The sequence below is a fragment of the Copadichromis virginalis genome, linkage group LG6 (genome assembly GCF_057382275.1).
Source record: "Copadichromis virginalis isolate Kocher_CV1m ecotype Utaka linkage group LG6, C_Virginalis_male_GT1.1, whole genome shotgun sequence".
NCBI lineage: Eukaryota > Metazoa > Chordata > Actinopteri > Cichliformes > Cichlidae > Copadichromis > Copadichromis virginalis.
Window position 1 is genome coordinate 33951323 of NC_140623.1, and position 20191 is coordinate 33971513.

At 39.9% G+C, this 20191-nt stretch overlaps 3 protein-coding genes across 4 annotated transcripts; 2 read left to right on the top strand and 1 right to left on the bottom strand.

Moving 5' to 3' along the window:
* The first annotated feature begins 1424 nt into the window (after positions 1–1424).
* Positions 1425–4296, top strand: avpi1 (arginine vasopressin induced 1). Of its 2 annotated transcripts, XM_085460938.1 has the most exons (3): positions 1425–1649; positions 2504–2950; positions 3839–4296. In XM_085460938.1, exons 2-3 carry the CDS (start codon positions 2589–2591, stop codon positions 4038–4040), a joined length of 564 nt encoding a protein of 187 aa, XP_085317064.1. In that variant the 5' UTR covers positions 1425–1649; positions 2504–2588; the 3' UTR covers positions 4041–4296. The 2 variants fall into 2 exon arrangements, with proteins under 2 accessions (XP_085317064.1, XP_085317065.1); XM_085460939.1 differs by lacking the exon at positions 1425–1649 and having other exon boundaries at positions 2145–2950.
* A 2168-nt stretch (positions 4297–6464) lies between these two features.
* Positions 6465–13189, bottom strand: pi4k2a (phosphatidylinositol 4-kinase type 2 alpha). Its single transcript, XM_085460028.1, has 9 exons — positions 12701–13189; positions 10699–10899; positions 10480–10611; positions 9941–10094; positions 9734–9795; positions 8397–8496; positions 8025–8158; positions 7849–7908; positions 6465–7720 (listed from the first exon to the last, which is right to left on the bottom strand). Exons 1-9 carry the CDS (start codon positions 13037–13039, stop codon positions 7559–7561), a joined length of 1344 nt encoding a protein of 447 aa, XP_085316154.1. The 5' UTR covers positions 13040–13189; the 3' UTR covers positions 6465–7558.
* Positions 13190–16534: 3345 nt separating this feature from the next.
* Positions 16535–19755, top strand: pgam1b (phosphoglycerate mutase 1b). The gene is made up of 4 exons (XM_085460029.1): positions 16535–16930; positions 17789–18063; positions 18175–18355; positions 19096–19755. Exons 1-4 carry the CDS (start codon positions 16792–16794, stop codon positions 19263–19265), a joined length of 765 nt encoding a protein of 254 aa, XP_085316155.1. The 5' UTR covers positions 16535–16791; the 3' UTR covers positions 19266–19755.
* Positions 19756–20191: the final 436 nt, after the last annotated feature.

The window sequence follows — 20191 nt, forward strand, 5'->3', positions numbered from 1 at the left end:
GGTTTTGTAATGGTCTAGGCGGGAAAGAATCCAACCAGAAGGCCCTAGGATGGCCAGAGACATCACCATCAAGACAAAGGCAGATTGCTGCAGAACAACAACATGTTACTTCTGTTACCACCAGTCAAAATTTGTAACATATTCAACAGACATGGAATTAGCGTCTACTTACGACAGCGCCTATTTTATCTTTGGGCGGTTTGCCATGGATGTAAGTTGCTCTTTGTTGAATACCTGACCCGGGTATAAGAACCCGGCCAGCTTTTAATCCAGCAAAAAGCCCACGCATGTTTGGTCTTGAAAGGAAACGCTGGTCACACGCAAGAGAAATAACCACCAGGCGTTTTATGAGTTTTTATCTCCTCACACGCCTGCTAATTGGTCTTAATTAGGTGCTCTATACCTGCTGTAGAAAACGAGCTTTGTTTTTTAACGTCAGCGACATCCTGAAAGTAAATAGTTAAGGTATTTCGAGCAAGTTAAGCTAGAATCTTGGATCTACTAAATGCTCGTTATCTTAAGTAAATGGTTAACTTTTAAAATCTGTCCTTTTCCTGTTGACAATCACATTAAACTCTAAATTCAGGGTTTGGGTCTTCCACAGTCACAGTGCTTCCTTTTATCAGTGTTTATAAGCATATACAGTTTGATGTACTTCTGTTTTATTTAAATTACAATCAACCTCCTACACGGTAAAAAAATAAAATAAATAAATAAATAAAAAGATGGAGCGTTATGAGTTTATATAAGTCAGGGCCGTATGAGAGTATATGAATAAAAAACTTTACATTACCTCTAAACCAGCCATTGCTAATTGCTACCTTTCCACCAGGCTTCTTGCCGAATGGTAGGAACAATGGGTCACGTGGTATGTGCTATTAAATGATGTTGAACGTCTGAACAGAGACTGGATAACGGCAGTAATTTCAGTGGCTTTAATCGTAGGAGGTATTAGCTTTAGTTCAGCTTGTCTAAAATAAGTTAATAATGGCGCACTCACTTTTTTTACAGGTAAAATTGCTTTGCGTGGGTTTTATTAACGACTTCACTTTATTAATCTCATTAATAACAGGAAGGTATAGATAGAAGTACCACTGAAATTTCGTTGATGGGAGAAATGCATAAAAGAGGCTTGAAATAAACTTATCAAATAAGACAGTTATGATGCCTCAGACCATTTTGATCTATTCAATATTCTTCAGGAGATCCTGAAGCTCATGCTCAAGCAATGCACTCATGTTCAGCTCTCATGCATAGATACCTGTAAGGTTAATTAGACGGCTATTTAGAATTTTAAGACAAAATAACCCCGCTTTTAATCTCGCCACATGGATTTGTGCGAGATTAAAAGCACAAATCCATGTGGTGGGGTTAATGTTTGCTCTGTTGGTTATTGTTTTTCTTTTTGAATGCTACAGGCTGACTCTTGCTGTGAGGTGAGCGCACAAACACTAACGTCACTAATGGATTAGCCTACTCTTTGATTATTCCTTTACGTTCCTCGTGACACCGCGTGCCACTGACGCGCGCCTGTGAAGTGGGTCGGCTGGGCATTAGCCGGTGTGAAGGTTACACTTTGGATGCCGGTTCATTAATCAGGTTGTCTGTCTACTGGCCTAGTGCATACAGTTGTCTCACTCAGACTGAAGGTAAGCACCCTTATTATTGCATTTGTAGTTTACAGTTATATTTGGGATACACTGTCAAGATGATAATGGAGAATTATTTGATGTAGATTTGGGGCTTTTGATGCTTTAGATATGACATGGAGACTGGCTGTCACAACAATGTGACGCATAGAACTATTAGGCTGTGAATAGCCTATGAAACTTCCAATTTCCTTATCAGTTCTCATCAGCCAAAACAAAAGCAAAAAAGCAAAAAGCTAGCCTAATCTTAAAAATACCAGTTTCTCCTGAAACAGCAAAAAGACCTGAAGTCACCCACTTCAAACATGAGGTGGTGTTTTGTTAATGTTTTTTTTTTTAAAGATACACATGCATGTTTTTTGAAAGCCTACAGGGGGCTTGAACACATGTTGTCATGATTTAGCAAAAAATACAAAATTCTGTCGTTTTCGTCTTCTCAGATTTATTCTTTTTCAGGTTTTACTTAATACAATTAAACAATTAGAAAATCTGACTTTTTATGGCCCAGTTAAGTCACTGAAAAAATATATTGGTAAGAGAAATTTGCTATTTGCAGTCCCACATAAGTGTTTTCACATGGATGTGTGCAAGTACATGAGTTTGTACAATGTGTAAGTTGTAATGTGCCCAACAAACTCCCTACATACTGTACTTAACCCAATACCCATGAGTAATGAGATAAGAGTTTGTCAGACAAGGATGGTGTTGGTAAATAGTTTTTTTGGCTCCAGTCATGGAAATTGTCTGCTGGATAAAAGCTTGTGGTCGTGATCTCTTTATCCTTATCCTTATCCTTAGTTTGACCAGGTTAGTCTCTCTCCTTTTAATTCTCTCTCTTTTACGTTATCTTCCAGACTCTCAGCAGTGCCTGTACATTGGGTTCACATCATCATCCTCGTGCCCTTATATAACAACCCAGAAATTCTCCAACTGTGTGACATGGCAGATTCCCTGGAATCCAGCTCCAGTGAGGAAAGTCTCCTTATGCAGTGGAACATTTCCAGTCGACGCAGCCGAAAGTCTGGATGCTCTAACATTTTTACAGGCTTGAACATGCATCAGCTACACAGGCTGTTCAGAATGTCAGGGGAGAGAAATGCTGAGCATCGGGCGAAGCTGGTGTGGCAGGGGATAGATGACGATATGCCAGGAGCAAATGAAGAAAAGGATGAGAAAGAAGGGGAAGAAACAGGGCTGGCCGAGGCCTTGGTAGGACTGAGAGTCCGAGCAAGGAATAAAGCAGGAATCAGAGTCGAGGGACGGAAAGATCACAAGTGGAACAGAGCACTGGGATATCTCAGGTTTGTGTCTGTTTTGTCTTTTCCTACACAAAATAAGAAAAGACAGGATGTGTGAAGATAATGATTTTAGATTTTATTTGTAGAAAATTGTTTCCCCCTCGTATCAGTAATACTGTCACCAGTTAAACTTTGGGTTACACAAGCTCCTGCCTAAATGCAGCAAACAATTGTCATGTGTCTAACAAACTCATTTTAACCTCACATGACTGTGTGTTCCCCTGCATTCTGTCACACACACACACACACACACACAGTCATACATCTGTTTCTACATTCCTCACTGAGATGAAATAAGAGTTCTTAGAGTAATAATAAAGTCTCACAGCGTGGTGAAGGTCGGCGACAGAGTGGTGCAGTATTAACAGAATTACTCAGTGTTACTTCTTTGACAACGCTGTGAGCTAAAGTTGTGAAACTCTGTTTGACTGTATAGTTCAGCTTGTTTTCTCATGCTAAATGTCTAATGTGACAATTTATTTTTGACACTTTTTTGTATGCCACAAATGACATATTCATTTCACTTGCTGAAAGGCTTTTTTTCTATTTCTGGAGAAATAAAGAGACATTGTAACTTTATTCTGTTCTACAACCATAAAGTAAAAGTAATTGTCAATAACGTTTTTACTTGTTACGTTGTAATTTAACTTCTTTTCCATGTGGCAACCTACAAATTTTCTTTATGGCTGTTCTCTCATTGTAGCTCGTCTGTGGCTATATTTCTGCTTTAGAGTACCATACACATTAGTATCAAACCATCAGGCCAACTGCAAAGGAATTAGAATTTTAGAATATAAACAGCAAATGAAATGTTCAGATCCTCAAATTATAATGTGTCTTTGTGACAGTGTATTTAACTGCCTAACCAAGAGTTATTTATCTTTGTTCCAGGATTAAGGAGCCATTATCTGACTTTAGTGCTGATGATGAAGAAACCACTAAAGCTCCAAGTGCAGGAGAATTTCTGTTGCCAACTGAGGAAGACATCTCAGATAGTCAAAATCCCTTCAAACCTTCATCATGGAGGTTGGGGGTGACAAGGCTTGAGGACGCCAGAGACTCTGAACGTTACCTTCATCGCATCCTCTATTAAAAACTAGATTTTGGATGAAGATGCAACAAAACTGAAGGCTGATTTTGTTTAGAAGTACGCGCTTCTGCTATCATGCACTATACGTGTTAGACACTAGCACAACTTTATGAACTGTGGTAAATCTGCATGCAAATTAAAGGACAATCTATTATAGGAAATTCAAATGTGTGTCTACTCACAAAGAGAGTTGTTGGAAAGAGGCTAGAATGAACAGTTTTATTGTTGTTGTTGTTGTGGTTTTTTAATGAGCTGTTCTGTACACTACAATTCTTATACACAGAGTGAAATATTTTTGAATAAACAGAGGGAAATACTTTTATATGGATATTTCAATGTGTCACAGAATATCAAAGCAATCATAAATTTAAAATAAATAGTTAGCGGTGAAATGTACATCCATCCATCCATCCATTCGCTTCCACGTATCCTTTTCAGGGTCGTGGGGGGCGCTGGGGCCTATCCCAGCTGTCATAGGGTGAGAGGTGGGGTACACCCTGGACAGGTCGCCAGTCTGTCACAGGGCCAACACACAGGGACAGACAACCATTCGCACTCACATTCACTCCTGCATTCACACCTATGGGCAATTTAGATTGATCAATTAACCTACCCCCACAAACTGCATGTCTGAAATGTACATATAAATAATAAAACAATTCACTCACATTCATTTCAAACCCTGGATTAGCTTTTCAGCAACAGAAAAAAAGGTACCATATTGTAAAGTTGCCTATTTACAACACACTAGCATGAATTTACAGTTAGTTCTAGCCATCTGGTAAATTTAAATACAACATTCTCTATCTGGTTGCTAAATCTTAGTTGCTAAATTCCCCAATATATTTACCAGCTGGGTGCTAATTGTGTTTGTCGATGGGTGGTGGAGAGAGTGTACTGTGGGTTGATCAGTGCTCTTTTCTGCAAACAAGTGCGATGCTAACCCAGAGAATAAGGGGACAAAGGAGAATGAACCAAATCATTAAAACTGGCAGTGAAAACAATGAATAAATCAACAAGCTGAAGAAAGTTGGGTGGTTACTGTGGGTTTGTCACTACGTGTGACAAACCCACGATGCACACCAGGGTTGGAACCTGATTACAGAACTGCTTTAATTCTTCGTGAAATAGATTCAACAAGGTGCTGGAAATATTCCTCAGAGATTTTGGTCAGTATTGACATGATAGCATCACACAGTTGCTGTGGCTTTGCATGCACATTCATAATGTGAATTTTCCATTCTACTGCAATGCAGAGGTTGCTTGTTGGAGAACTGGTGACCGTGGAGGATATTAGAGTACAGTGAATTCATTGGCATGTTCAATAAACCTGTTTGAGATTATCTTAACTTCATTACATGGGATGTTGTCTTGCTGGAAGCAGCCAACAGAAGATGGGTACACTACTCAGGTAGGCTGATTCCCCAAAAGATCCCCCACTCCATTACACCACCAAGTTTGAGTCGCCAAATTCTGACCCCACTATCCAAATGTTGCATCAGAAAAAGCAACTCATCAAACCAGGCAATACTTTTCCAATCTTCTCCTGTCTCTCTCAGTTTCCTCTTCTTTGAAGCAGTGGCATGTGGTTCGGTCTTCTGCTGCTCTAGCCCATCGGCTTCAAGATTCAGCAGTCAGCAGTCTGGCCATTCTCCTCTGACCTCTGGCACCAGCAAGGCATTTTCGCCCAGAGAAATGCCGCTCACTGCCATGCTCTGTAAACCCAGATGATTGTGTGGAAAAAAAAAATCTGGCACCAACAACCATGCTACGTTCAAAATTACTTAAAATAACCTTTATCCCCCATTCTGATGCTCAGTTTGGACTTCAGCAGGTCGTCTGTTCTATGTTTACATGCACGATGAGTTGCTTGCCTGCGATTGGATAATTAGTTATTTGCATTAAAAAACAGTTCAACAGTGAAGTGGTCCTGATTTTATATCAACTGTCAACAGAAAAGGATACTGAGCATAGCACTGAGTCTTAATTAAGAGTGGAACAATTTTAAAGACAAGGCCAAAATGCAAAATAGACTTCAAAAGTGCTGCCTGTGGTTCCCTCTCCATGCAACTCGATACGCATGAATAACTGTTGTCAGATTAAAGTGTGCTAGTCCGGTGTTAAAGGTTGTTCAGTTAAAAAATTCAGTGCAAATCCAACAGAATAATAAAGTTTATTATTTGTTCATGACTCAGTCATGATTAAAAAAAAAAATTCTATCCATTAAAAAAAAAAGAAAGAAAAAAAGCCATAAACTGAAAGTATAGTTTTGAAAAACTAACAACTTTAGTTCTGCTTGAACATGAGCAAATTATTCTTGCACTTCTTATTTTTTGATTGTACATGTACAATGACAATAAAGGGCTGTTCTATTCTTTTATATTGTAATAAAATCAATTATAATCAACAGTCACAAACGCACAAATCGCCTGTATTAATGGAATATGTTTTAATTATAATCTGTCATTAAATATTACATACAAATTATACAGTGCATTACATTTCATGTCAGTTCAATACAGCAGAAAGTTACTTCTTTGTTTACTTAGGTCCACCTTGGAGACAGAAAATCAACTCAAACCAAGAGTCCAAAACAAAAGGAGCTGATGGACGAGCAACCACCACTCCCCTTTGTTTAGTTGCAGATGCAGTAATTTTGTTTTCTTCACCAAAGACTCAATTCCTCAGAGGGAGTAGACACATTAGACGAGCCACTCAAACTCACACTTACCTTAACTTAACAAACAGTTAAGTTCTTAAACCAAAAGTACCTCAGCTTTTCTACATCAACCAAGATGACTTGCAGATCCTGATCTTAGGAGGAACCATGTGAAACCAGTTCACATGGTCGATGTTCATTGTGTAAAGGCATGCACACCACTGAGTGCCTGTTTCCTGAATCTGTCATACTTGGTCACAATGAACACTTCTCTTATTTGTTAAAAAATAAAGTAAAATAAAATAACGATTTAGTGGCACAACTGCTTTCACCAACCCGGGGTTTTGAACTTTGTGGGAGGGAATATGCATGTGGATATTGAAGGATGAGAGATATGGAAAAAAGCAAACAAAACAAAACATGGACTTCAACACTTCCCATAAAAAAACAACAACATGAGAGGCTTCTGACGAGTGTGCGTGAACAAACATTGTGTGCACCCAGGATTCCAACAGAACAGTCACCTCACTGAAATCTTTCACAAGAAGGTACAAAATCTTCATCACATCATCAGTTTTTAAGCTGACCTCCACAAAAGGCACATAAGTAAAACAGGGAAGATACGTTATGAAATTCTTCCTCTTTTGGCCGCTTCTTAACATTCACCAACTCACACTCTGCTACTGAATTATCCATAAGGAAAGGATGGGAGATGTGAGGACTAATTCCATTTGAAGGAAAAAAAAAAAAAAAATTAAAACCTGTGCCCTCAGGTTCTGTAGTGTCCTTCATCCAAACACTAATGTTCTCAATTGCTTTTCTCGCTCCAGCTCCTTGTTGTTTCTCTTCTTCTGCTTCTTTTCTACCACCAGGTGAAGAAGGGTCTCCTGCTCTGGAAACTCTGCGTGTAAGACTCACTGTTTGCTCTCTGAGGAGCTCTGGCTGTTTCAACAATTACTGGAGGCATCTGGACCAACTGGAGGGGTGTTTTACCATCTTTCAGGGCTTGGCACAGGTTCAAGATCTTGGGATGCAAATTGAGAGGTTTGTCACATCTTAAACTCATACATATATTAAGAATCATTTCCCACTTTTTGTCCTCACCATTAGGTTTTGCTGTCTAGACAGACAATTTCAGAAACGACAACTCACCTGTCCCCTCATAACAGCTACTTGTCTGTGAAACTGTCCTCTGTCAAAACCAGGATCTTTCTGTGAGGCACATTAGATAACATGTATATACCATAGCCATCCTCTCCATCCTTGTTTTCACTTCAAACTTCTCTCACTTACATCAGTCTATGCCACAAAAATTAATGATGACTTGCCTTAAAGAGTTCATAGAGGTCCTCTTCTAGGTCTTTGATGAAATTTGGGTCACTGAGTTTAGGAAGCACTATCTCTCTGATTTCCTGAGAGAAAGGAACTTTGGCCTGGGGAAGCCACGCCCAGTAAAAGGGGTCTGTGATTGGACAAGGAAACATTCTAATTGAATATATTGCTTGTAAAGAGCTCAGCAATTATTTGTGAAATCAAAACGAAGAGAAAATTAATTAAAACCTAATGAAACAAGCAAAGATACAGTCAATGTATATAAAATGTACGTACTTATAAAAAGGAAAAATAAAAAGCTCTTTCTTTTTCTCAAGGGAAGAATAATGTTCTTAAGTTGAACAATGAGTGGTTTAAACGGTGCTTACAAGCTCTCCAGGAGTCAGGGTGTTTCAGGGGGAATGCTAGGCCGTTGTCTATGGCTGCCAACTTGATGATAGGATCCTTTACTACCACCCAGTCTGTGTCCTGGACAGATAAAAACATAAATATAACAAATACATATTTAACTACTGACCTTTTCGGGAGAAAGCATTTGGCCTTCACAATGCAGAATGAGCAAAAACAATAACAAAAAAAAAAATTAACAATATTAAAATTGCAATGTTTAGCATTTTTCACGTATCCATCCATCCATTTTCATCCACTTATCTAATTCACTGTTGAGACATGGGTTGTAACTCTTCCAGCTGTCACTGGGCACAAGGCAAAGTACAGCCCGAATGCATCGCCAGTCTATTGCAGGGCTAAAAGAGAGGGGCAACCACTGACTGTTGCATTAACACCTACGGCTGATTTAGGATAACCACTTAACCTGACATAAACATCTTTGGACCGTAGCCAGAGAACCCAAGAAGATTAAAGCAGGCACGGGGACAATAAACAGGCTGGTCCACAGCTGGTTAATGGTTTGGAACCCAGGACCTTATTACTGTGAGGCAACAGCATGCCACTCTCATTCTTCATATGTTAACGATTCATTTATTTATTGCAAATATATGAACAGATTCTCATTTAATTCTAACAGGGTTGATTCACTGAGGGACCTTCACTTGATTTTGTTGCTCAAAAGTGAGACGTCTTTTTTCTTGCTAATGTAAGCTAATGCTAGCTCATCTGCTAATACCGATACTGATTTTTGGTGATTTAAAAATCGGATATATCGGTAATCTATATCAACATCGATAATTTTTATTTCCTTTCAGATACATGAAACATAGACAGATTTCCATAAAATCTGTTATGTTTAGTTATTTATGTGTCCTTACTAAGATAATGAAACTGCAGTTAAAAAATAATATTGTTTTTAGGTTAGCAGCAAGTCTGCCTGACTACAACAATGTTGTAGCATCCAACTGCAATAATCAAACAGCACTTTAAGAGACATCTGCCTTTCTCCATCTGCATGCTACAACATGAAACAATACTAAGACCACATCCTGTACTACTACATTCATGTTCTCAGCCTCACTGTAGTTTAGACTGAGCAGTAGGTTATTGTCTTTTATTTTATAAAAAGAATAAAAAGATGCTCAGATCAGCTGGTTGGTTGATGTTTGTGTGGGAAACATGTTTTGCCTACAGGAAAAATGTAAATCGCTACCTGTGCTTTTCCTGACAGTTATATTTTAATTAGCATTTCTGAAAATTAATATTACAACTCTAAATGTATTTGCACTTAAGCTTTCGTGTGTGTGTTTCTCACCCGGTTTCCAACAGTGTCCATGGGACAGTCGTACTTCAGCAACCAGTTGTCATTTCCCCGGTCTGGGATGCAAAAAATATTCAAATTCAGATAAACCCAATCCTAACCAAAGCAGCACTACACGCTCTGCAATGAGCACAATAAATGTTTTCAACAGTGATAAATGAGTTCACTCTGCTTCGTTTACTTACGGTTGTGAGTACGTACCTGTATTCCTGATAATATAATCGAGGACTACGAGCCGCTCAAACTGCAGCTGGAGCTGCCGGTTGGTGTTTTCGGGCAAAGGCTCTGCTTCAAACCTTCGCAGCCAGAAATCTGCATCCTTGTATCCCTCAACAAAGAGCTGAAAAGAACCGACCTGTTGAAGCAGAAAAAGTACTGCAAATTAGAGATTTTCTGATAGATTTCGAAATCATTTTCCCAAGAAAGTTAAAAAGCCTACAACTCTTCATCTGAAATGACCTAAAATGGTATTTTATCCCTGGGAGTTTTTTTTAATATTTATGTGGGTTGATGACCAAACATAGATATTGTGTCCACTACAGCTAAAACGGCATTTGATTTTATAAGCTAATCAATAATGATGAACATGATTATTTCATGAGAAACAAGCTTAAATCTCTTGATGAGAGAAACTGAACATTTCATAGAAATGTAAGAATACATTTAAGAATATTTGTAGAATAATAAACAAATTAATAACTGAATAAAATGACTTGCATAAAACCAATGTACCAGATTACCTTGGGTGGCAGTCCAATCCTGTGAAAGCGCTGGCCCACTTTAGGCACCTTCTCCAAAGCTAGCCTTTTTCCTCGAGACTTGACCCTGTCTATGGCACTATAGTTGAATGTTTCACTTGCCAAATACACCACCTAAAAGTAGAAATTCTGATTAAAAAGAGGGAAATTTTTTCTTTACTGACCTTTGTAATGTGAAGACACTGCCCTGAGAGTTTATACCTTGGTCCTGGGAACAATATTGAGCTCCAGTTTCTGATCAACCAGACTGGCCCCAGCTTCTGAGAGGTAGCCCTGGTTCAGGACCAAACAGTCACGGCCAAAACAGCACGGACAACACAGTTTCTGGAGCCACTTGGTCCACTTGGGATTCAGCTGCCCATAGGGCTCTTCATTTTTAGGTTTGAACACACCAATTATCTTCTGCAAAGGGAGACAGAATGGAAGAAAAATAAAATAAATTGCAGATAAAGTGGCCCATGCAGAGAAGATAGAGTAAGAAGGGCAGGTTTACATATAAGTATGAGACAAACAGTAAAATTCAAAGACAATGTGTTTCTTTTTTGTTTTGTTTTTTAAATCTGACACCAACACAGAATAGAGAATAACAGAAAGCAGAATTATCCTGTAGTTTAAATAATAAAAGCCATTAACAACATGAACTGAAATTGTATACTGAAACCATATTATGGCTGAAATGAAACTAGAACCTTTAAACTTATTTTAAAAGCTACACAGGATGACAGTTTCACAGGATAGGCAAAAGGCAGATTTTTGGTATGGTGGTTATAATTCTTTATAGAAGTCACATGTTACATTACATGGTGCGTATAGTGTATCTCATGCGGCAATTACAACATAAACCTTGGTCACTGAAGAGTTATATCCTCACAGGGAGCAAGCACATGACTACTAATCACGGTAGTGACTAAGGAAACTGGAGAGGTGGAGAATGGGAGGTGAATGGGAGCAGCAGGTCACTGGATAAAAACCTCACACATTCAGCCTTAACAAGCAGCACAATAAAGCTGGTGTGATTAGACGGAAAATGCATTTGTGTGGATCCATCTCAGATGCCTTGAGGCACACTTCTCTTTTCTTAAACAACTTAACACACTGGGAGAAACTGGGAGGAAGGTGTCAGTGAGCTGCTCAAGCTGGCTCCAATCATGAAACTTTAGAGTATCATCTGAAAAAAAAAGAAGCCTAAAAATCATGTATGTTATTTGAATATGTGTTGCTGTCACCGGGACAGCTGGTCAGATACAGAGTCGCTAACAGATTACTTACACTAGCTGGGATGTAGATAATGAACATGTGTCAACACACTTACAGTAACAATGGTGATGAAAGCATTTTAGAAGAAAGCAAGTAATTTGTTATAGGAGTTTTGCAATTGGTATATAACATTCATAATTTTGGTTGAAGACAGATATATTTGTTGGAAGCGGCCTGCAGTGTGTGTCTTATTTAGGGTGCGCTGATGTGCAATGCATAAGCTAAAAAACAGCATCAGTGTGGCCAGTAAAATAAAAAGAATACCCCAGGTCCATTTGGGTTGTGTCTGTGTGTGTGTGTTTTAATTAACCTATTTTTCACTGATTTGGTGCATAAAGAGTCCTGGCATTACTGGACCTAGTGTTGGAACCACTGACATCTGTGATTATGAGTAATTAAGTCAGAACTAAGTCTACACTGGCACGGACAGTGGTGCACTGGTTACCAATTCAAAGTTCCAACTTCAGCTGGGGTTGCATGTTCGCATGTTGTCACTGTGCCTGGGTTTCCTGTGGACACCTCACCCTTCTGTCACAGCACATTAGGTGATTACAAATTGGTAGTGGAGGTGAAATAGAGGTAAAGTACTTAGAGAAAATAAATATCTGAGAAGAAAACCTGAGCTGAGAAGGAAGGAAAAAACCCTAAAGCCCCTCTTATGGAATCTCGGGCTATGTTTTATTTAAACTTTCTCTGTTGCATTGTATTATTCATATACCAACCTCAAATTCTCTTCAGTATCTGGCTATTCGATTGGATGATAATTAGTTTATCTAGACTTACAGTGTATCTGCAAAGTCATCACGAGGCCTTTCCTGGGACCAAGTAACACTTCTCAAAACACCCTTAAGTGTTTTCAGACAACACCAACAACCTCTCGGGTTTCACAAATCCCTCAAATGACCGGTCAGTTAAGAGGCAGATTTAAGTTAGCAAGTCTTCTTACCCCCTGTGAATCTTTGACAAAATAGCTCCCACTGGAACCCTGATAGATCCTCTCGGGGTAGATCCCCTCCTCTATAGCTCGTTCGGCCTTTCGGATGATCTCCCTGAACTCGGGATCTTCTGGGAATTCATTCCTGTGCGCCTCCCGTGGCGTGTTTCCACGGTCTCGATCCAGAAGCGGCTGTCTCTCTCGATTGCGCCCCGGACTGCCGGCCGTGATGCGCACCACGGAGCCCGGCGTGCTTCCAAACGCGCCCCGGGGGCTGGTGGGCTCCGTGGGGCAGTAGGTGAAATCACCCGAGTCCCGGAGCGGAGAGACAAGCGGACTCGTCTCGTCCATGACTTGGGAGGTAGACGAGAAGTTCCTTTAACTCCTAATAATGGATGCAGAGAGGAAATAGAAGACCGAAAAGAAAGTGGAATCGATGTTTTGTTAGCTAGCACTGACGCTTGCTAACAAGGAACAAGAAAAAAAAAATCAGATGACCGTCAGCTTCCGGGAAGAGGCGGGACCCGTGAAGTGTTTTGATCTGTAACCAATCAGCGTGCAAATAGCCACTTCAGCAAGCTAATCTGTTGCAGTGATTGGACAGAATAGTTCCGCCCACGGAAAGCACGTGAGAGAAAAGTTAACCCAATCAATTAACCCCACAAAAAAGCCTTTGATAAACACGTCCTGTGTTTTTATCACGGGGCCTTTTTAGGATGTTATCAGACTGGGTTATAACAGTTTTACTTGTAGATGTCGGTAAATTCTGCCAGGCTGATAAAAAAGGACTTATATTTAGATTCAAGTACTGCATGAAAGCGCTTTCAATTTAATTAGGAGAATTAGATAAATCAGTGTCATAATATAATTATGGAAACTGAAGTTGAGTCATGGAAAGTTGGAATTGGACGTGTCATTTCTAATGATTTCTGGTGATATTTTTAAATGTAAAAAAAAAAACCAAACATTTAACAATCAGGCAATGGGTCACAGTTCAAGATACTGAAACATAACAAAACTAGACTCTATGGAATTTTTAAAACTATTTTTAAACAATTTATTCTTAATTCTTTTTATTTTATACTATCATGCACATGTATGATTTACTGTCTTGTTTGTCTAGAGTTCGTTAACATCTTCACCTAACACACAGAAGACCCGATGGCAGGGCATCCGGAGGAAAAATCTGTTTCAAATGAGAATATACAGTTCCATATCCTGTGCAACCTCTTGCAATTAAGGATTCAGCTATACAAAGCATCATTATCATTATTTTGTATTTTTTTCTGGTTTACACTTAGAGACATTTCTGGGTGACATCGGGCTGACGTACCTAGCTTTTACATGTAGACATGTTTCCCGTTCCCATCAATGATAAAATAAATTATTTTCATACTTGTGGTATATTAAAAAAAACTAAAAAGAATGCCCTGTCCCCAGTCAATTATACATGCATGCACAAACACAGATTCCCCATTCACCCTGCAGGTGGTCTTTGAGGGTCCCGTGCAGTATCTTTGCTTTTCCTAGGACTGCACCTTCCTGGACTAAGATCTGGGATTCCTTTGGTATAGCTACATTTATCACTGTGCCACCGCTACTCTGTCTGGTTGGTTAGCCATCATATCTATACTGAGAACATGTGTGTAGGAGTGTTCTCAGTCCTTGTTGAGTCATATAACATCAGAATGCCTTAGGCAGCGGATGATAAGTGGTGATGAGGAACTATCATGGATGACCAACCTCTTTGTGGGATGTACCATGGACAGATAGAGGAAGTTGGTAACATCATGAAATCCTACCAGTGGCTTAAAGGCTGACTTAAAGGACAGCACAGAGGGTCTGATCATGCCATCATCAGAACCAAGATCCATGGAAGCAGGAGTCTACCACAGCCAAGAAGACCCAAGTTTTAGCCTGTGCAAAGGTGCCCTGGAGACTATCCAACAGCATATAGCACGATGTAATGTGCAAGCTGAGATGGTATACACTGAGACGGATAGTGTACAGGAAAATGTGTGAAACATGTGAATTAGAAGTCTTCAACTCCTGATGGGAGATGACACTGAAGGTGGTTGGGGACACCAGCGCTAAGGTACTGTAGGACTTCAAGTTCCAGACAAATAAACAGCTGCTGGTCAACCAAACACACATAGTGATGGTTGACAAGGAACAGAAGACTGCAGCTGTGACAGATGTGGCAATCTCGGTTGAAAGTAACATCAAGAAAAAGGAGCACAAGAAAAGAAAGAAGCACCATGGGCTAAAGGAAAACTGGAACAGACGTGGAAGTCCAAAGTGGTTCGAGTGATAGAATAGAATAAAGGCATTTGGAGCAAACTCCAAGCTGGAAGAGCATCTCTAACAGATTCTATCAGAGGTCTCTGTCCTGTCTCAGAACTGCTGAGATACAACAGTCTTCAAACGCTCAGGCCAAGAGGCTTGAGAAAGAGACACATAGCACCCCCTACAGGGGTGACAGGGAGATGCCTTCTCCGTGCTTTATTGGAAAAGACAAATGTATATCGTTAGCTTCATAGCATAATTGCCTAAGTCATTGACTTAGGCACTTATGCTATGAAGCTAACGATATGCTCTAAATTTTTAGTGGGGGATGTCTTTTACCTGTAGATGGTATAGTTTCCATTAAAAGTGATGTGAATCTGCTGGTATATGTGCACTCATTTGCCACTTCTCACCCTTTGCTCCTGTTGTTAGAATGGATGCTATCCATTATAAGAAGAAGGCTTAATATCTTGAGTAGGGGGTGTTAAAATCTGAACCTTTCTGAATTTAGAGTCACACTGAACATTTGAAGACAAAGTGTGGTTTAAATGCGGGTACGCTAAGTGCATACTCATCACACGACTACCACGTCTCAGTGTGATGAATGTCTGAAAATTCCAATGAGTAACAGGAAAACCCAACTCACATCTCAGGGTTTCTAACCATAAAGGATTCCTTATTTAAATATACTCAGTTTAAAACGATTTTATATTAATTTTAAAATATTAATGATAAATAATAAATCATGTAATCACATATAAATAATTTATTTGTCAAATGGGAGTCTGGGAGTTAAAAGAGAAAAAAAAAGTGACAAAACTGACTCACCTTTTGTATCAGTGATTGATTTTTATAACCCAACAGGTGTTTTAGATTTTACACAATAGTTCTGCTGTCATTTTTTACTTTTACTGGTAATCTATATGTGTCTAAATATGTGATGAGGCTATAGTGTTTATTATTAATATGATACTAGTGGTGCTTTAGTGGTGTTTCTAAAATTGTCTCCTTCATGTTAATAAAGTGCACAAATATCTATAACATCTTTGAATATAATGCATTTAAGTAAATTGTCTACAGTGACCTAAAGAATTATGAAAGTAACCGATTATCGCATTTTTGACAGTGGCAACAGAAACTATGTAGACTAGCTTTGAGATTATGGCACAGTCTTATGTTTGGATCATGTTTCACAGATGCTACCATTGACTAATGGTTCTATCTTAAATATGATCAATCTTTCGCTCTCCGTGTATTTATACACCACAGAGTAGTGTATAAATTCAATAACCAGTAACTGGATTTAATCAACAGTAACAAATTTGAAACTTCGTCTCTCTCCCATGTGTCTCCCTCTGCTCTCTTCTCTTGCCACTCATTAAACTGAATTGAATATATGTTTCTAACTTAGTGAGGATATGCGATATATGACTTTTTTTTCAACGATTAAAATGATCATTCGTGATTTTTTTACAGGCACGTGCTAACATGATGCACAAACACCGGTGTGGACGTGCCGCTGTGCGCATCTTCCTGCCTCCCCTCCTCCATTGAACGCAGCACGCCTTCTGATTGGTGGAAACTAGCAGGAAGAGAGGAAGAGGACTCAAATCTTGAGAGCTGTCAAACTGGGCTACTCGCTAACCTTCCATCACACGAGCTCACATTTAGCAATCACCCGCCTGTTGCTTTGTAGGAACGTTTGGGGTTTCGGTGAAGCCCGGCTAAATCTGAGACCGTTGCTTCTGCTGCCTTTTAGGAGGAGTCACTTTCCCCGAAGTTCCCGGAAATACAGCGTAGAGGACATTGGTGTGAGGATGGCTGCGTACAAGATTGTCCTGATCCGCCATGGAGAGAGCTGCTGGAACCAGGAGAACCGCTTCTGCGGCTGGTTCGACGCGGACCTGAGCGAGACCGGGGAGCAGGAGGCAAAGAGGGGAGGACAGGCCTTGAAAGGTACGGTATCAGAAAATGTCAAGGCCTAATCGGGCTTTCTCTCGGTCACTGGATTAAGCCACAGCAAGCCGGTGCTTACGCAACTTTGTTGAATGGGGAAACCGGTGGTAGGCCCAGTGCGGCAGAAGGGATGGAGTCATTTCACGGGTTGTCCCGCAGTCTGCTGGGCCACACGGTCACTGCTTCAAATTAAATGCTACTGGAGTTTTTTTCCATTAGCTTCTCTCCCACCGGGGCAGACGGTTTGGCGCCTCCTGGTGCAGCAACATAGCCTCTAATTTTCATTCAAAGAAAGCAATTCTTATTTGTGGTGTTCTTTAACCACAGAAGTATTTTGGAGAGTCATAATATAATTAATTTAGTCTTTGACGATCTTAAGTGTATTTGTATTTATCAAAAAAATAATAATAATAAAAATCCATAGCTTTTAGAAATGAGCATATGAATTAAAACTGGAGCATATAACCAGGCCAAAGATGCTTTTGTTTCCAGAGGGCAGAATATTACTGTTTGCTGAGTCATCATGCTGGATTCACACACACACACACACACACACACACACACACACACACACACACACACACACACACACACACACACACACACACACACTCCTGCTGTTTTTTTTTATGACCTAAAAATCCCAAACAGGCACATCTTGCAGTGTTAAGTCTGCCAGTGCCTTGCGGCCCCTGACCAAGAAAAATCACATGCAACTGATAAAAGAAGGGCAATAAAACATGAAGGTATCTATTATTTGATCCTGTGAATGGTAGCTGCAGTAGTATTCCTTCATGAAAAATATGACAAACTGTTTTGAAATACACGTCTCAAAATGTCATCTCTATTTCCCCTCAGATGCTGGCTATGAGTTTGACATTTGCTACACATCTGTCCTAAAGAGGGCCATCCGCACTCTGTGGTTTGTCCTGGATAGCATCGACCAGATGTGGCTGCCCGTCCACCGGACCTGGCGCCTCAACGAGCGTCACTATGGTGGTCTGACTGGGCTGAACAAGGCTGAAACGGCAGCCAAACACGGGGAAGCCCAGGTCAAGATCTGGAGGCGTTCTTTTGACATTCCTCCCCCACCTATGGATGAGGGACATGACTATTATCAGACCATAAGCAAGGTAACCGCTCGGGGAAATTATGACAAGTTGACTCTTTTCGTTATTGCTTCAATGTAACCCTGCGTTGCTGAAACTATTTTGACAACACCGACTTCTTCTTTTTCCCTGTAGGACCGACGTTATGCTGACCTGACAGAGGACCAGCTCCCTAGCTGTGAGAGTCTTAAGGACACCATTGCTCGGGCACTTCCTTTCTGGAACGAGGAGATCGTGCCACAGATCAAAGAAGGAAAGAGGGTGCTGATTGCTGCCCATGGCAACAGTCTCCGTGGCATTGTCAAGCACCTGGAGGGTAAGGAGTAGAGGAGAAACTTGTGAAACATTTCTCAGCACTAAAAACACCTTTCAGTGTTATTTCACTTACTATGAGTCAACAATGAATTGGGTTACCTGCTAAACCTTCATAAAGGCCAATATTTGATCCATCCATTTGGGTTTTAGGGAAGTCAGAAATTAACTTATAGACAAGAGTGTAGAGTTATTAGCTGTTGCAGTGGGTTAACTAGCAGATTGTTATTGGTCTAGGTGGCCACATTCCTAATAGTGCAGACATCCAAGTTTATGACTGTGATAACTTGAGAGTTACACGGTGTTGTTTTTTGAAATTATACCATAGAGGCATCTACTAAAAATCTCAGGCAAGTTCGAGTCCTGGTGACCTTGACCTCAAGGTCAGAGGTCACCAGGAGCAGCACCATAGGAGCAGCTATTAAATTTTTTTGAGTTTGAATCTGTGACCTTGAATTCAAAGTCAAGGTCATAGGTCACATTTTCTGAAAATCTTGTAAATGCAATAACTCAAGAAGGAAGTCACCTAAGATTTTCAAATTGATCTAGTTGCAGGCTGAGGGATAGGCGGTATTTTGTGTTCCAAGCAGGTTTATTTTAGTTGTGAATTTTAATGTAACAGTTTAACAATCATGTGTTTATCTAACAAAGCTATCATCCGCTGTTACGCATTTTAACGCGGTCTAAAGCAGCAGCAGCTACATTGAAATGAGTTACAGCTTTGTGTCTGTCATTGTTTCATAGGTATGTCAGAGGAGGCCATCATGGAGCTGAACCTGCCAACAGGCATCCCCATCGTGTATGAGCTGGACAAGAACCTGAAGCCTATTGGACCCATGCAGTTCCTGGGAGATGAGGAGACTGTAAAGAAAGCCATGGAAGCTGTAGCTGCTCAGGGCAAAGCCAAGAAATAGACTTGTCCTTCCTTTGGGAGTAAAGATCAATCATCTGCTTTTTTTTTTCTTTTTCTTTCCCCATCCAGTTTTGAAAGGGTCATTTACTGTTTATGTCATCGCAGACTTGAGCACAGGTAGACACACAATGTGCACTTTATCTTAATACCACCCATTTTTCTCAAAAATGTACAATCTGATGTTTAATTTGACTGCTCTTTACTTTGTTACATACTGAAACACACATTTCATTATTAGACTGTGGATATAAGTTGTAATGTGGTTTAAACACTGACCAAATATAAATTAGGGACCAGCAAACGCACTACCCCAGCAGAGTTCCAAGTATTCTTTCCAATTTACAATCCATGTAGATGAAGCGCAGCGGAAAAACCTACAGTTACACTGGCTATGTTAAAGTGTGAGCAGACTTGCTCTAGACTGCTGAATATTGTTTGCTGTGGCATTGTGCTTAAAAATTAATAAATGTTGTGAGTCATTATGCAGTGTACTGTGTGTGATGTCATTTTTTTTTTCCAGGACAACTGCACTTTTTTTTTTTTTATATGGTAACTGAGAAATTTGTCTCAGTAAAAGGCAAATATTGAAATGCACTTTATCCAGTTCCCTCACTAAGTAAATGCAATTAGCAGAAATGAAAAGTTTGTTTTAATTGCCTTATGTGATAGTCCTTGTATTCACACTTTTCTGTCACAGTAACTGCTACTTCAGCAGCTGTTCTGTTGGTTAAACACATTTGTATTTCTTGTATGCATCCATAGATCAACACGTTTCACACGAGACTCTGATAACGAGTTTTGTAAACTGCAACCAATCGAAAATGTGAGAGATTGTTTTAGTTTGTGGGATTGGGGGGGGCAAGTTTTTTTTTTTCTCGAAGGTTTGAGATGCACCGTAACAGAGGACTATCATAAACATGATTATTT

Bases quoted from the DNA above. Each gene is read 5' to 3' on its own strand.
- pgam1b (XM_085460029.1), top strand. From the start codon at position 16,792: ATGGCTGCGTACAAGATTGTCCTGATCCGCCATGGAGAGAGCTGCTGG. The intron at 18,064-18,174 runs GTAACCGCTCGG...TTTTCCCTGTAG, and splicing joins ATTATCAGACCATAAGCAAG to GACCGACGTTATGCTGACCT. The intron at 18,356-19,095 runs GTAAGGAGTAGA...ATTGTTTCATAG, and splicing joins CATTGTCAAGCACCTGGAGG to GTATGTCAGAGGAGGCCATC.
- avpi1 (XM_085460938.1), top strand. From the start codon at position 2,589: ATGGCAGATTCCCTGGAATCCAGCTCCAGTGAGGAAAGTCTCCTTATG. The intron at 2,951-3,838 runs GTTTGTGTCTGT...TCTTTGTTCCAG, and splicing joins AGAGCACTGGGATATCTCAG to GATTAAGGAGCCATTATCTG.
- pi4k2a (XM_085460028.1), bottom strand. From the start codon at position 13,039: ATGGACGAGACGAGTCCGCTTGTCTCTCCGCTCCGGGACTCGGGTGAT. The intron at 10,612-10,698 runs GTATAAACTCTC...TTCTACTTTTAG, and splicing joins ATATTGTTCCCAGGACCAAG to GTGGTGTATTTGGCAAGTGA. The intron at 8,497-9,733 runs GTGAGAAACACA...TTATCTGTCCAG, and splicing joins TGGACACTGTTGGAAACCGG to GACACAGACTGGGTGGTAGT.